At 41.3% G+C, this 13465-nt stretch overlaps 1 protein-coding gene and 1 pseudogene across 3 annotated transcripts; both read right to left on the reverse strand.

Annotated features, from left to right (window-relative positions):
- Positions 1-152: 152 nt before the first annotated feature.
- On the reverse strand, positions 153-3131 carry LOC123990602 (annotated as a pseudogene).
- A 2199-nt stretch (positions 3132-5330) lies between these two features.
- LOC124008483 (dehydrogenase/reductase SDR family member 13-like) lies at positions 5331-7854 on the reverse strand. Of its 3 annotated transcripts, none has more exons than XM_046319808.1 (5): positions 7574-7854; positions 6980-7098; positions 6471-6594; positions 6052-6378; positions 5331-5874 (listed from the first exon to the last, which is right to left on the reverse strand). In XM_046319808.1, the coding sequence occupies exons 2-5, from the start codon at positions 7031-7033 to the stop codon at positions 5615-5617; spliced, it is 765 nt and encodes a 254-aa protein (XP_046175764.1). In that variant the 5' UTR covers positions 7034-7098; positions 7574-7854; the 3' UTR covers positions 5331-5614. The 3 variants fall into 3 exon arrangements, with proteins under 3 accessions (XP_046175764.1, XP_046175755.1, XP_046175747.1); XM_046319799.1 differs by having other exon boundaries at positions 7587-7853; XM_046319791.1 differs by lacking the exon at positions 7574-7854 and adding an exon at positions 7340-7561.
- Between the last annotated feature and the right edge of the window lie 5611 nt (positions 7855-13465).

The following is a 13465-nucleotide window of genomic DNA, read 5'->3' on the forward strand; positions in this document are numbered from 1 at the left end:
ATTTGCTTATATGAACTGTAACTCAGTAAAATCTCAAATTGTTGCGTTTATAGTTTTGTTCAGTATATTAAGTTTTACATCTCTCTTATTTTTCAGAGACGATGAATGCTGAGGGACTAGTGGTATACCGTACCACAGAGACATTGATGGAGTCAGGCCAGGCCAGGGTGCAGGTCTCTGCGAGGTAGGATGGTTAGCAGTGCCTCAATGCAGACGCGGTTCCCGGGAATAGTCTTCCCTTTCACCACCTGAGTGAGAACACAGCAGGGTGGACTTAGGAAAGTGCAAAGCAATTGAAACACATGCACGGTCCATGAACACACACACACACAGAGAGAAGGACAGGAAACTCTTAACCATCAGCAAAAGTGTAGGTTTGGTCATCTGGAAATTGGAACATTTCATGACAGGAACATGAAAGTTCTCTGCTTTAGCTCCCACTGTGCAGGACATCTCCCATTAGCTGCTAGTCTTGTGCCACCTTTACCTGCACAGAACAGACTCTGGTCATCAGCTAGTGAGGACTATAAAAAATAGATAACCCCCAAGAGTTGATGTTTAAAGTTGTCTCTATATACAGTACCAGTCAAAAGTTTGGACACACCTAGTCATTCAAGGTTTTTTCCTTATTTTTCCTATTTTTTACATTGTAGAATAATAGTGAAGACATCACAACTATGAAGCAACACATATGGAATCATGTAGCAACCAAAAAGGTGTTAAACAAATTCAAATATATTTTATATTTGAGATTCTTCAAAGTAGCCACCCTTTGCCTTCATCACAGCTTTGCACACTCTTGGCATTCTCTCAACCAGCTTCATGAGGTAGACACCTGGAATACATCTCAATTAATAGATGTGCCTTGTTAAATGTTAATTTGTGGAATTTCTTTCCTTCTTAATGTGTTTGGGCCAATCAGTTGCATTGTGACATGGTAGGGGTGGTATACAGAATATAGCCCTATTTGGTAAAAGACCAAGTCCATATTATGGCAAGAACAGCTCAAATAAGCAAAGAAAAACAGTCCATCATTAACTTAAGACATGAAGGTCAGTCAATACGGAAAATGTCAAAAACTTTGAAAGTTTCTTCAAGTGCAGTGGCAAAAACCACCAAGCACTATGATGAAACTGGCTCTCATGAGGACCACCACAGGAAAGGAAGACACAGAGTTACCTCTGCTGCAGAGGATATGTTCATTAGAGTTATCAACCTCAGAAATTGCAGCCCAAATAAATGCTTCACAGAGTTCAAGTAACAGACACATCTCAACATCAACTATTCAGATGAGACTGCATACATCAGGCTTTCATGGTTGAATTGCTGCAAAGAAACCACTATTAAAGGACACCAATAAGAAGAAAAGACTTGTTTGGGCCAAGAAACACGAGCAATGGACATTAGACTGGTGGAAATCTGTCCTTTGGTCTGATGAGTCCAAATTTGAGCAGAGTAGGTGAACGGATGATCTCTGCATATGTGGTTCCCACCGTGAAGCATGGAGGAGGAGGTGGGATGTGTGGGGGTGCTTTGCTGGTGACACGGTCAGTGATTTATTTAGAATTCAAGGCACACTTAACCAGCATGGCAACCACAGCATTCTGCATCGATACGGCATCCCATCTGGTTTGCGCTTAGTGGGACTATGATTTGTTATTCAACAGGACAATGACCCAACAGACCTCCAGGCTGTGGAAGGGCTATTTGACCAAGGAGAGTGATGGAGTGCTGCATCAGATAACTTGGCCTCCACAATCACCCGACCTCAACCCAATTGAGATGGTTTGGGATAAGTTGGACCACAGAGTGAAGGAAAAGCAGCCAACAAGTGCTCAGCATATGTGGGAACTAATTCAAGACTGTTGGAAAAGCATTCCACGTGAAGCTGGTTGAGAGAATGCCAAGAGTGTGCAAAGCGGTCATCAAGGCAAAGGGTGGCTACTTTGAAGAATCTAAAATATAATATATTTTTTACATTTGTTTAACACCTTTTTGGTTGCTACACGATTCCATATGTGTTGCTTCATAGTTGCGATGTCTTCACTGTTAATTCTACAATGTAGAAAATAGCACAAATAAATAAAAACTCTTGAATGAGTAGGTGTGTCCAAACTTATGACTGGTACTGTAGGTCAAAAGTGCTAACAGTAAAGACAAAAGTAAAAACATGTTAAAGTTCTCATAAAATACTGAAGCCAAACAATGAGATTCTGAAAGTAAGCTGACCAGTGCATGACCAGGCTAAAATGCATTGGGACAATATCAGCATAAGTAGGAGGCTGTCATAGCCATACACTCCCATGTCCTCCATCCACACCTGTGCTGGCCTTACTCAAGACTGGTGTCATTGGACAGCTAAAAGCAAAGAAATATCATGCATTTAACACAGCCATAAACGCCAGTACAATTAATTTCCGGTTGATCAGACGAGACCTCTTAAAAAACAAAGTCAGATCTTCAATATTAGGTTTGGCTACCTGTTACAAAGACTTCCGCCGACTCGATCCACCCCAAGAAAATATGCAAAACGTTCATTGGGTCTTGCACTCCATCTAAGAGTAGCCAGAGGGGGATGCAACTGCTGTCCCTGGGTGGCTTGGCGGCATTGTCTTCTGGCAGATAACCCAGAGGACTGGCATGCAGGCATAAACCCTGGTGGACCCCTCCTGAGCTCATCTTGTTCCAAGTCCTTCTTACTAACCCCCTGGATCTGCACACACTGTCTATGGGCCTCCTCACACACCTGCCTTACAGAGGCCCTACAGGAGGCCACACCCTCCTTCACAAAAAGCCCGTGGGACTTGTTCTGCCCTGGGTGAGAGCCAGGAGACGCCAAACAATGTCTCATAATTCCTGTCTTCTTCTCTGGATAGTCCTTCTCTGGAGTCCTTTACTAGCCTCTCACCATCCTCTGGAAAGTCATCCAGGCTGCGCTTCCGGAGCTCAGATGATACTCTGCTGTCTGGATTGGGATTCCTCTCCAGGGATGCTTGGGTATCTTTCCTCTAGATTTTTGTTCTGTCGTTAAGACACTGCGTCGCCACTTCTCTGCTACCCCACAGCAGTACTTTAGGCCAGAGGATAGAACTAGTGGAAATGTAGGATGCAGAGTGAGAGCCCACTTTCATGTCTGACTGACACGAAAGTCAACAGTCTACTGTGTACAAACATCCTGGAGCACTTACAAGCCAAATTCCAAGTTGCCATGTTTCTAAATTGAGAAGACATGAATGGCTCTAGCAACAGTGATTGGAGGTCAACTTATAGAACGCTGGAATGATAGCTTTAAAATACATACACTTTTACCTCTACCATCAGGTAGGCAGATGTCCTTCAGCATCAAGGATCCAGCAAGGCATGCTTGCCAACCAGCTTGCTAAAAGTTTATCTTTGGTGTCCCAAAGCTACTAAAAGGTATGCACACTGGACACAACGTCGTGAAAAATAAACTTTAAAAAAATATGACCTGAATTTGAACATATTACGCTAATTAGTTTGATGTTGTACTTTTCTGAAGATCCAGAACAGTGCCAGTCATCACATAACGAACTGTTATCCAACCAGCATGTCTGTACGCTTTCAAGACTGCCTCCTCCAGGAAGTAAACAATATTTTTTCTTCATCCTTTATGGTGAAAATGTCTACTACGAGATTCAACACTATCCTCTAGTGTCCATTTATGATATTGCATGTCCATACATGTCACAAATAGTTTTAAAATGGTAATTTTGGTTCAAATTAAATCAATCTAGTGTTTTTCAGTTGTGTTATTATACTTTGGGGTAAGCATAATCTTATTTTAGCGTTCAATGTTATTTTATCTTTATTTTTCCAGGTTAGTCTCATTGAGATAAATGTTTCAAGAGAGACTTAGCCAAAACAGCAGCAAAGTTTAAAACACATTTTTACAACATAAAACACTACAGTTTAAAAACATAAATGTACACATTGAACAGACAAAAGTTATTTGGGGAGGTGTGGTGCATCAAAACATTGATAGCCCCGCACTTCATTGCAGTGGTGTAAAGTACCTAAGTAAACATACTTTAAAGTTCTACTTAAGTCGTTTTTGGGGGTATCTGTACTTGAATTTACTATTCATATTTTTGACAACTTTTACTCTAGTACATTCCTAAATAAATGTATGTTTTACTCCTTGCATTTTCATTGACACCCAAAAGTACTTGTTACATTTTGAATGCTTAGCAGATTTTGAATGCTTAGCAGGACAGAAAAATTGTCCAATTCATGCACTTATCAAGAGAACATGCCTGGTCATCCTTACTGCCTCTGATCCGGCACACTCACTAAAGACAAATGCTTAGTTTGTAAATGATGTGTGAGTGTTGGAATTTGCTCCTGGCTATCTGTAAATAAAAAAATAGAATCTTGCTGGTTTGCTTTGCTTCATCTGGTTTGCTACTCAAGTAGTATTTTACTGGGTGACTTTCACTTTTACTGGAGTCATTTTTTTAAATGAAAGTATCTTTACTTTTACTCAAGTATGAAAATGGAGTACTTTTTCCACCACTGCTTCATTGGTCAACCACAGTTTTGACCCTAGCTTTACACTCATTCAGAGAGACGAGCTCCTGTAATTTCAACTCCTTTTGTAGCTAGTTCAAAATGGAGGGCAAAGAGAACTGGAATTCCATTTTACCCCACTCTGTATGTGCCTTAGGCAAAGTCAACAAAATACAGTTGTGTAGACAATAGTTGATAGAATGATTGAGAGTGAACACATTTGACAAGGCCCCACCATCTCACCCATCCTAGCAGACAAAGGCAGGCCCTGTTGCAGCAGGTGCTTAAACCACATTGTTGAGTAGTTAAGTGATGAGAGCACTTGGAGACAATGAGGCCAAGGTTCAGAGCTGTTCTGAGAAACTGGTGTGACCTGTCTGACTGCTGATATACAGTCTCATGCAAAGATTAAGGTGAAGGGTGTGTGAAGGATGTTCTTTCAGTGCGCCAGTCACTTCGTCACACCCAAGCAAATGCCTCTGGTGTCAAGGAATAAAATGTCACGGCAGCGTCCCACAGGGGGGAAAAAAATGTATTGACTATTAGACCCCCTCTGGGGCTGAGGGCGACTGATTTTGAAGTCTCAGGAGACCATGAGCCCACTACAGAAGCTCCAATAAAAGTTATACAAGCTAGAGTATGCAGCATAATTACACTACATGCATATGCCCAATACAATCACTAGTTTGGGTTACATGCTGGAATTAGTCACCGTTTCATATCCGATAGAGAGCTCTATTCTATTTGAAAATACAGTGATGGCAACAATAGGTCAAAGCCTAAGGAAACCCAATCAAGCCCAATCACTTGGAATCTTTTTTATTATAATAATAAGTCAAACAGTTTTTACAAGAGCTTCCTAAGTCTTTAGACTGAACTGGCACACTTACTACATACTGATCATCGTCAATACAAGACACACCACAAACAGGATGTCACCAACATCAATGCTCAAGTGGAAAGGAGATCAGCTAATGTATGAGCGGTTTCTTGTCACATTGATCCATTTTGATGAGTGTTCAATGAGCATTTTCCCCCAGATCTGTAAACCACCAAATCAAAAGCAGTGTAACAATGTGCCTTTTTCCTAGAACAGGCCACTCAGCCGTTCACTAACTTCCCACAACTTCTTGGCCACAGCGTCGTCTTTGCCTTTGGCAACCACGTCCTGCGGCGCACAGCAGAAGAAGTAGCGTCCACTCAGGGGCTCGATACCCTCCTGGAGGGCACAGTGGAGAGTGGTCTGGGCACCGGATTCTGGATCCAGGAACAACAGTCTAGCTATTGGCTCAATGATGAATCTCTGCCACAGGCTGCAGTTTCGGGATAGCTCTGTTTTCACTACTCCTACAGGGGGCAAAACATAATAGGTCAAAAAAAAGAAAACAGGTGAACTTTCAATGATCCAGCACAGGAAAACAAATACCCTTAGCATGTATCCTAGGATGTGTAGAGTGTATCAGGACTCATTGTGGTTCATAGTGACAGATATACCATTGAATAATCTTGAAGGAAATGACCAACCTGGGTGAACACTGTAGCAAGTGACATTGGTACCCTTCAGTCTCTTGGCCAGCTCGTGGTTGAAGAGAACATTGCACAGTTTACTGTTGCAGTACGCGTGGAAGAACTGCCAGCTGTACCTCCCAGTGCCCAGGTGTTTATTAGTGATAAGGGTATCAAAGTCGATGTTGCCCCAGCGATAGGCCATGGAGCCCAGTGTGACTACACGGCCCCCAGTGCCCTCCTTCAGGCGGTCCAGCAACAGACAGGTCAGCAGGAAGTGGCCAAGGTGGTTGACCCCAAACTCAATACCAAAGCCATCAGCAGTGCGCCCATCCGCCACCAGACCTGAAGGAGAGACCACAGATGGTTCAATAGCCTTTTTCTACTCATGTTTTCTTGCGAATACAATTAAGAGAAAAAAACCTATGACCACGAACCAGCATTGTTAATGAGAAGATCCAGTCTAGCCTCGGTCTTCAGGAAAGTCTCGGTGAAAGAACGCACTGCTTGAAGGCTCCCCAGGTCCAACTGCATGTACACCACATCAGTGCTGCCTGTCTCCTGAAATCACAATTTGTTAGGCCTATATTTTCCAGACGTTATTTTATTGTATTTAAATTGTGTCCCAAATCAAATATTTTCAATAATTTCCTATAAATAGCCTACTATTTGAAAGTATTTTCCTGGGTTAAATGGTGAAATGAATGGGAGTGTATTTGAATCAGTGTATTTGTGTATTTTTTAAATAATTTCTCAATGCATTTCCAAATATATTCCAATATTGACTTCCAAATGCCTTTTAAAGTAATTGAAATATCCTAAATAGTATTTGAATCCAGGTCGGATATTTACAGGCATACAATATTTTCAAATGATAACGTGACATCTAACTAATGAATATTCGAATACAAATGTGGAATTATTGATTATTATAAGATTCTTGTACCCTTTTTATATCACTTATAGCAAGTTCGGCTTTCTCTTGGTTGCGGCATGCCATGATTACTCTTGCACCCCTCCTGGCAAGCTCCAGAGCAGTGGCTTTCCCAATGCCAGTGTTGCCACCTATAGGTAGAACAAAACATTGACATGAAATTGACATAAAATATTAAAATACAATTCGGAGTTCCAGAGGCAAAACAAACCTGATTAAAAACACAAATGAGATAAACATCATAGGCTGCGTGAGACAGACAACACCAATGAATGTATTATTTAGGTAAATATCCTAAATGTTATCAGACTTACAAAGCAGTCCAACATGTTTACAAAGCAGTCCAACATGTTTAAAGGCTAACAAACGTACCTGTTACTATTACAGTCTTCCCTGCCATCGCTGCATTTCCCTTAAATTTGGAGCTTTTGAAAATAGTTTTAACAAGGACAATATACACTGCAACTACAACACCAGTTGCAACTAGTAAAGGTAACATGATGTTTTTTGCCCGGTCGTCGGTGTCCCGACTCAAACTCTACTCGTGGAAGTGCAACCAGTGAATAAAACATAGTTTGTTGCGGAGCAGGCTTTTTGTTAGGTTACCTGCCAGACCTACCTGTCCTACCGGTTCCCTGCTTCCGATTGATCACAGTCAAATATTCTGACCAAACCGGTGTTGATGTGCTTCCCCATTTACTTCGAGAGATCTGTTAATTAAATTGCGTCCCCCACTTCCGATTGATCACGGTGAAATATTCTGACCAAACCGGTGTTGATGTGTTTCCCCATTTACTTCTAGAGATCTATACAATTGCGTCGTAGCAGAAAGGAAGAGGAAGAGGAAGAGAGAGGCCCAAATCGGCGGAAAATCAGTCATTCTCCAGCAGGGGGCATTTTTTCGTTGTTTGCCCACCAAGCAAGGAGTTTTTGAATTAAGGTCAATGAGAGTGTCGAATTTGTTCGACAAAAAAATGAATGGCTTATTTTCTACGTGAGGTTTATCTAATATAAATTACTTAATCCGTAAATTGTTACACTCTAAAAAGAAAAGGTTCCTGGAGTAACCTTTACAGGTTCTTCAATTTTAAATTGTGGGAGAACATCTTTTAATGGATCGTCAACGAATCTTTTGAAGAACCCTTTGGGGTTCACTTATTAACTATCCCCCTCCCCAGCTATTAGTTTTATTAATAATAATAATAATAATAATATGCATAACAACAATAATACAATATTTTTAGTTCTCAGTGTTTATTATGATTTTAGTGGCAAAGCAGAATAAAAAAATCCAAATATGAGGTAAACTCCTAGCAAGTCCAATGGATATATCCTCTGGTGTGGTGATATTAATGTGTTGATGTTCTCCGTTCCCATAGCCAGAATGATTTTGCAGTGCATGGTGATAGACAGGTTTTCTGTTATGTTCATCAGAGGTGTAGGGAGGGTGAAGTCCGTGAATCCTAAAAATAGTAATTGTACAGATGATTAACAAAACATGCACATGACAGAATTCCTACCTTGGTTTTTGTGGTGAATGTGAATGAAAAAAACAGTTTTGATCATGGTTTTCATACACATACTTTGTCCATAATGTAGAGGCCTATGGGATATTCATTGAAGAGGTAGAACCTTTTGGGGGCCATTTTGAGTGCCAAGAACCCTAAGGTTCTTCAAATAACTTTGAGGATCTTAGAAGAACCCTAGTTGAACCCCTAATCTTTGAATGTACGAGTGTACTGACACGTGACATCCCAGCAAGTTTGATAAAAAACACTTTACCGGAAATGTTTTCAGATGGCTCATGGCATTAGGGCTAGTAGCATAGCATCTCTCTCCATGTAATACAGGTGGTTGACGTCAAAAACCCTCATTGAATATTTAAAAATGGGATTACAATAATGAGATGTATCCACCAATTAAAAGAAAGGATAAGTGGGAGCTGGACAGCCCGCTGTGCCGCTGTGTGGACAACGTCTCCCATATTTAGGGAGGAGAGACATGTATATCTTGTCACTATATCCATGGTCTTAGTGTACCTGACACAACCTGTTCTTCTACAACCTGAGAAGGTTGATTGCTCCCCACTACTGGATTCAGAAAATACGAAGAGGGGGAAGAAGAACATCACACAAAAAAATAAGAAGTTAACCTCAGTAATTCAAATTCACTCAGAGCCCTACACAGTGAGTATTTTCTCAGTAGGACTCTGAGGTTTTCTGGATCCTGCACATGGCGAACGGCACCCACAGCACTAGACTGCGGAGCCTCCACCATGACGACCAACACACTCCCACTTTCTTTCACTCTTTTCGCAGCCTAGGAGACAAGCTGGACAGTGCTTAGCCTGGCAATCGTTTCCTTTTTCACCCTAAGAGGGCACTCAGGGGACTCGTGCATGTTCCCCACCACAATTCCAAAATTCGTTGTCCTCTTCTATCTTAGCAAAATGATCAGTCATATCCAGTTTCCTAAAAACACTTGATACATGTTCAAACGCTTTACAGTTTGTACATTGCAATACCCTGGGAACAAATGCTCTTGCACAATAATTCATATAGCCCATCTTAAGATCCTCCTCATCTAAAAACAGTAGCACAGACATACTATCCTCCTTTCTTCCACTGACCATATGAGACAACCGACGAACACCTACTACTCCAGGAATTTCTCTTCATCGTCTCAACTTCAACTTCCCACTGACCCCAGAAATCACTCCCTTAATTGGTGCCCTGCTCTGAAAATTGAAGCAAGTCACCCCTTTCTCCAACATTCTGGTGTGGCCCAACGTGTGCTCCTTTTGATGTTCCAGTACACAGAACGTCAAAACAATTCCACTTCTGGTTACCCTCACGGACTCCCCAGACCCAATGCTTTCTTTACCATCCTTGAAACATCAAACGGATCCCCCATCTTCTTATCAATAAACCGCACTCCCACTACATATGGACTCGTTTTCCACTGTAATTTTAGCTCTCTTTATCTGAGCTTTAGCGACAGTACTCCATCCAGTATTTTTATCAGTTTTGCCACTCCCATTTTTGCTAGCGCCGTCAGACTCAAATTTGACCTCCGCTTCCACCATTTCCTCCTCGTTTGTCTCTCCTCGTTTTCAGCAACACCACACTGACACAACCTGCCTGACCGTGTCTACACTTCTGCGACTTATCGTCACATTGAAAAGATCTAGACGCACAAAATTTGCATTGTAGTCTGAGGTCTGATTGTGTTCAAATCTGGCTGACCAGGAGGTGGTCAGGGACGCATTGTGTGCGGATGTCTCCTAAATCTGGACTCAGGCGAGTCTACATGCATGTAGCAAAAAGTAGGCCTTGGTTTGTAATCTAGTCTTCTCGAACTCAGCAGGGTATTACGTATCTCACCTGGTGTTGAGAACAATAATGAATAGGCTTATCTAGTCTGCTGTGTAAAGCCTTGGAGACTTTTCATCAAACATACATTTCACTAGTAGCCTACAGGGTGCACTTAAAGACTTGGCGTACCTGCCAAAATTTGAACTGTATTGCATTTCTGCACTACAACTTTGACTTTTCACCTACTTCCAAATGCTTAAACTTAAACTGAAAGGTACAGATTTCCAGATTTCCAGCATTGAGTTGGACTTTAATACATATCTGTTCAAAATTATTAGGAAAAGCAACACATTTTCAGGATGTTCCCATCACCCACAAAACCTCACAACATAAAATCTCATCTAATGTAATGTTTCGCCTACAGTCTACACATAGGCTGCGTTTAGACAGGCAGCCCAATTCTTCTTCTTCTTTGAATTTCTATTAGCAGTCTAAATCCAAAGAGGTGTATTAGCGCCACCTACTGGGTGGGGTGAAACAGAGAAACTTTAATACAGTAAAAAGGGAATAGGGGAAGGGTGAAAAACATACTCATAATATGCTTAAACTCATATTGTCCAAGCCCCCCAAAATAACAATAAAAACTCAAATCAATGTACTCCTTCAGTCAGTTTCAAATGTCTCCTCAGATCCCTACACAGGTTTTGGGGCCTGAGAGGGGAGAGTATCTTCTGACAGTATTCTCTGCAATGTTTCAGATCCAATAACCTTTTGCTGCTTTCACAATGATATCCAATTTCTTCGATTTGTATTAGTTTGTCCTTACAATGAATCACCTGAGCAATGAACGCAACAAACTCCATCCTCTTCAGCATTAGTATTTCAGGATCTTTTATCTGATGAATGACATCAACAGGTCATCCACTACCATAGCCTCGTCATATCTACTCTCTTTCAACAATTTTCACTGCCTCCAAATAGGAGACCTGATCGACAGCCCTGATCCTCGCTACATTGATCTGTTTCACCCTGACAGGGCACTCAGTAAACTCTGGAACACGAAAATCTTATATTTTCCCAATAATTGGTCTTTTGAGGGTTTGGCCGTCCGGGATTTCCTTGTCCCATCGCGCTCTAGCGACTCCTTGTGGCGGGCCGGGTGCCTGCAAGCTGACGAAGGTTGCCAGCTGGATGGTGTTTCCTCTGACACATTGCTGCAGCTAGCTTCTGGGTTGACCAAGCAGTGCGGCTTGGCAGGGTTGTGTTTTGGAGGATGCATGGCTCTTGACCTTCGCCTCTCCCGAGTCTGTAGGGGAGTTGCTAACAACTGTAACTACCAATTGGGGAGAAAAATAGTTAAAAAATACAAATATAATTTCTGACAAGGTGAAGCTCAAAGATGTCAACAAATGGATCAGCTAAAGTGACCAGAGCACAACGAACTATCTGTCAAATGTAAATGAGACGGACAATGTGTGAGGAAATGCGAACATGACTAAGTGATATGGAATTACAGATAATATCATCCATGTATGATACACTTGCGTCATCCTCATTCAAGGATACTGTATGTAATTGCAGTATTTCCACTGTTTACCAGACAGTGTCATGTGAGACATATCAATGAATATTGATTCTGACACCTCTCTTATGTCACTGATGGCAGCTTCTGCCCTCTGCTTATCTCGACAGGCCATTTATAACCCTCGCACATCTCCTGGACAGATCTGATGCTGTTGTTTTCCCAATGCCAGTGTTAGATCCTGGAGAGGACACACCCACACGAATCTCGGGTTCATGTCCATCAGTATATATTTTGCAATGTACAATAAATGGCATTCCAAAAAATGTATTGCGCAAAGTAATGTAGAATCAGTCTCATATTACCACCAATAACAACGGTACGTAACATTAGATCGGACACTAACTGACTGTACATGATGATGCAGAATAATTGCCCACCTCAAGTGTCACAAATGGTTTTATAACGAACCAACTCGCCAGTCACGATTACAGTTTTTTCATGCAATTTGGTAGAGCTTTTGCATCTTGGTAGATTGAGATGCCAATTTACAAGGACATAACCTGCGATGAGTCTAGCGCTGACAAAAAGCAGTGTGAATATATTCTGACTGTATGGATTATCTTTCTCTATACATAAGAATGAACAACAGTGGAATTCAAATATATTTATCTATTGCGCAATGAACCTGCCCTTTGACAACATGTGCTGTGTTTTGTCTTGACAGTGAGACTCCTAAGAAAGTTATGCAAAAAGCACGTTATGGATCAAGAATTTGACAAAAATTCACATTTTGCACCACTTAGTGCTTATTTTATCATTACTTAACTAGGCAAGTCAGTTAAGAACAAATTCTTATTTTCAATGACGGCCTAGGAACAGTGGGTTAACTGCCTTGTTCAGGGGCAGAACGACCGTGTTTTACCTTGTCCACTCAGGGATTCGACCTTGCAACCTTTCGGTTACAAGTGCAACGCTCCTTTTGGGTCTCGAACCCTGGTCTCCCAAGCCTTAAACAAAGGTTGCAACACTATCACGCTCCATTTGTTAGAGCATGTCCCCACTAATAACTTTACCAAGTCCCTCACATGTACTGTACATGCCTCTGTGATGGCCTAACAGGCAACATCCCATCCCACTGCTGACACCGGTGTAGCAAACAGCAACGTGCAATGTCCCTTGCAGGTCTCCCATCCCTTAGGCAAGTTTGCTAATTACTGCTCCAATAGGGTTCATTTAGGGGAGATTGTAAACTTCTCACATAGAAACTTCATTGGGAGAAAGGATTTCTTTAACATGCTTTTTACATTTGTATCACAACCCATTTTTGAGAAAGTCATGATTAAAGTGTCAATTTTAGGCCCTTTTTAGACCGATACATGCCTCCTGGAAGACCTTATGATCCATGATACAGACAACATCACAGTCCTTAAAGTGTGCTCTCAAAAATGTAGTATGTCAAGATTCTGAAATACATTTTCCCACATTCATTTATGACCCTGAAGAAGGCTGTGATGCCGAAACGTTGGCAAATAACAAATAAATTACAGGGAGTTTATTTATTTTGATAAATTTATTCACCATAAAAAATATTAATCTGGATATCTAAAAGATGACCTTTGTTGATTTGGGTTATTTTCTCTTGACATTGATTGTAACAAT

The sequence above is a fragment of the Oncorhynchus gorbuscha genome, linkage group LG02 (assembly GCF_021184085.1).
Source record: "Oncorhynchus gorbuscha isolate QuinsamMale2020 ecotype Even-year linkage group LG02, OgorEven_v1.0, whole genome shotgun sequence".
NCBI classification, from domain to species: domain Eukaryota; kingdom Metazoa; phylum Chordata; class Actinopteri; order Salmoniformes; family Salmonidae; genus Oncorhynchus; species Oncorhynchus gorbuscha.

Excerpts from the sequence above, each read along its gene's own strand:
- LOC124008483 (XM_046319791.1), bottom strand. The coding sequence starts at position 7,466 with ATGTTACCTTTACTAGTTGCAACTGGTGTTGTAGTTGCAGTGTATATT. Across the intron at positions 6,595-6,979 it reads CTATAAGTGATATAAAAAGG|GAGACAGGCAGCACTGATGT; the intron begins GTACAAGAATCT and ends TTGTGATTTCAG. Across the intron at positions 6,379-6,470 it reads TCTTCTCATTAACAATGCTG|GTCTGGTGGCGGATGGGCGC; the intron begins GTTCGTGGTCAT and ends TCTCTCCTTCAG.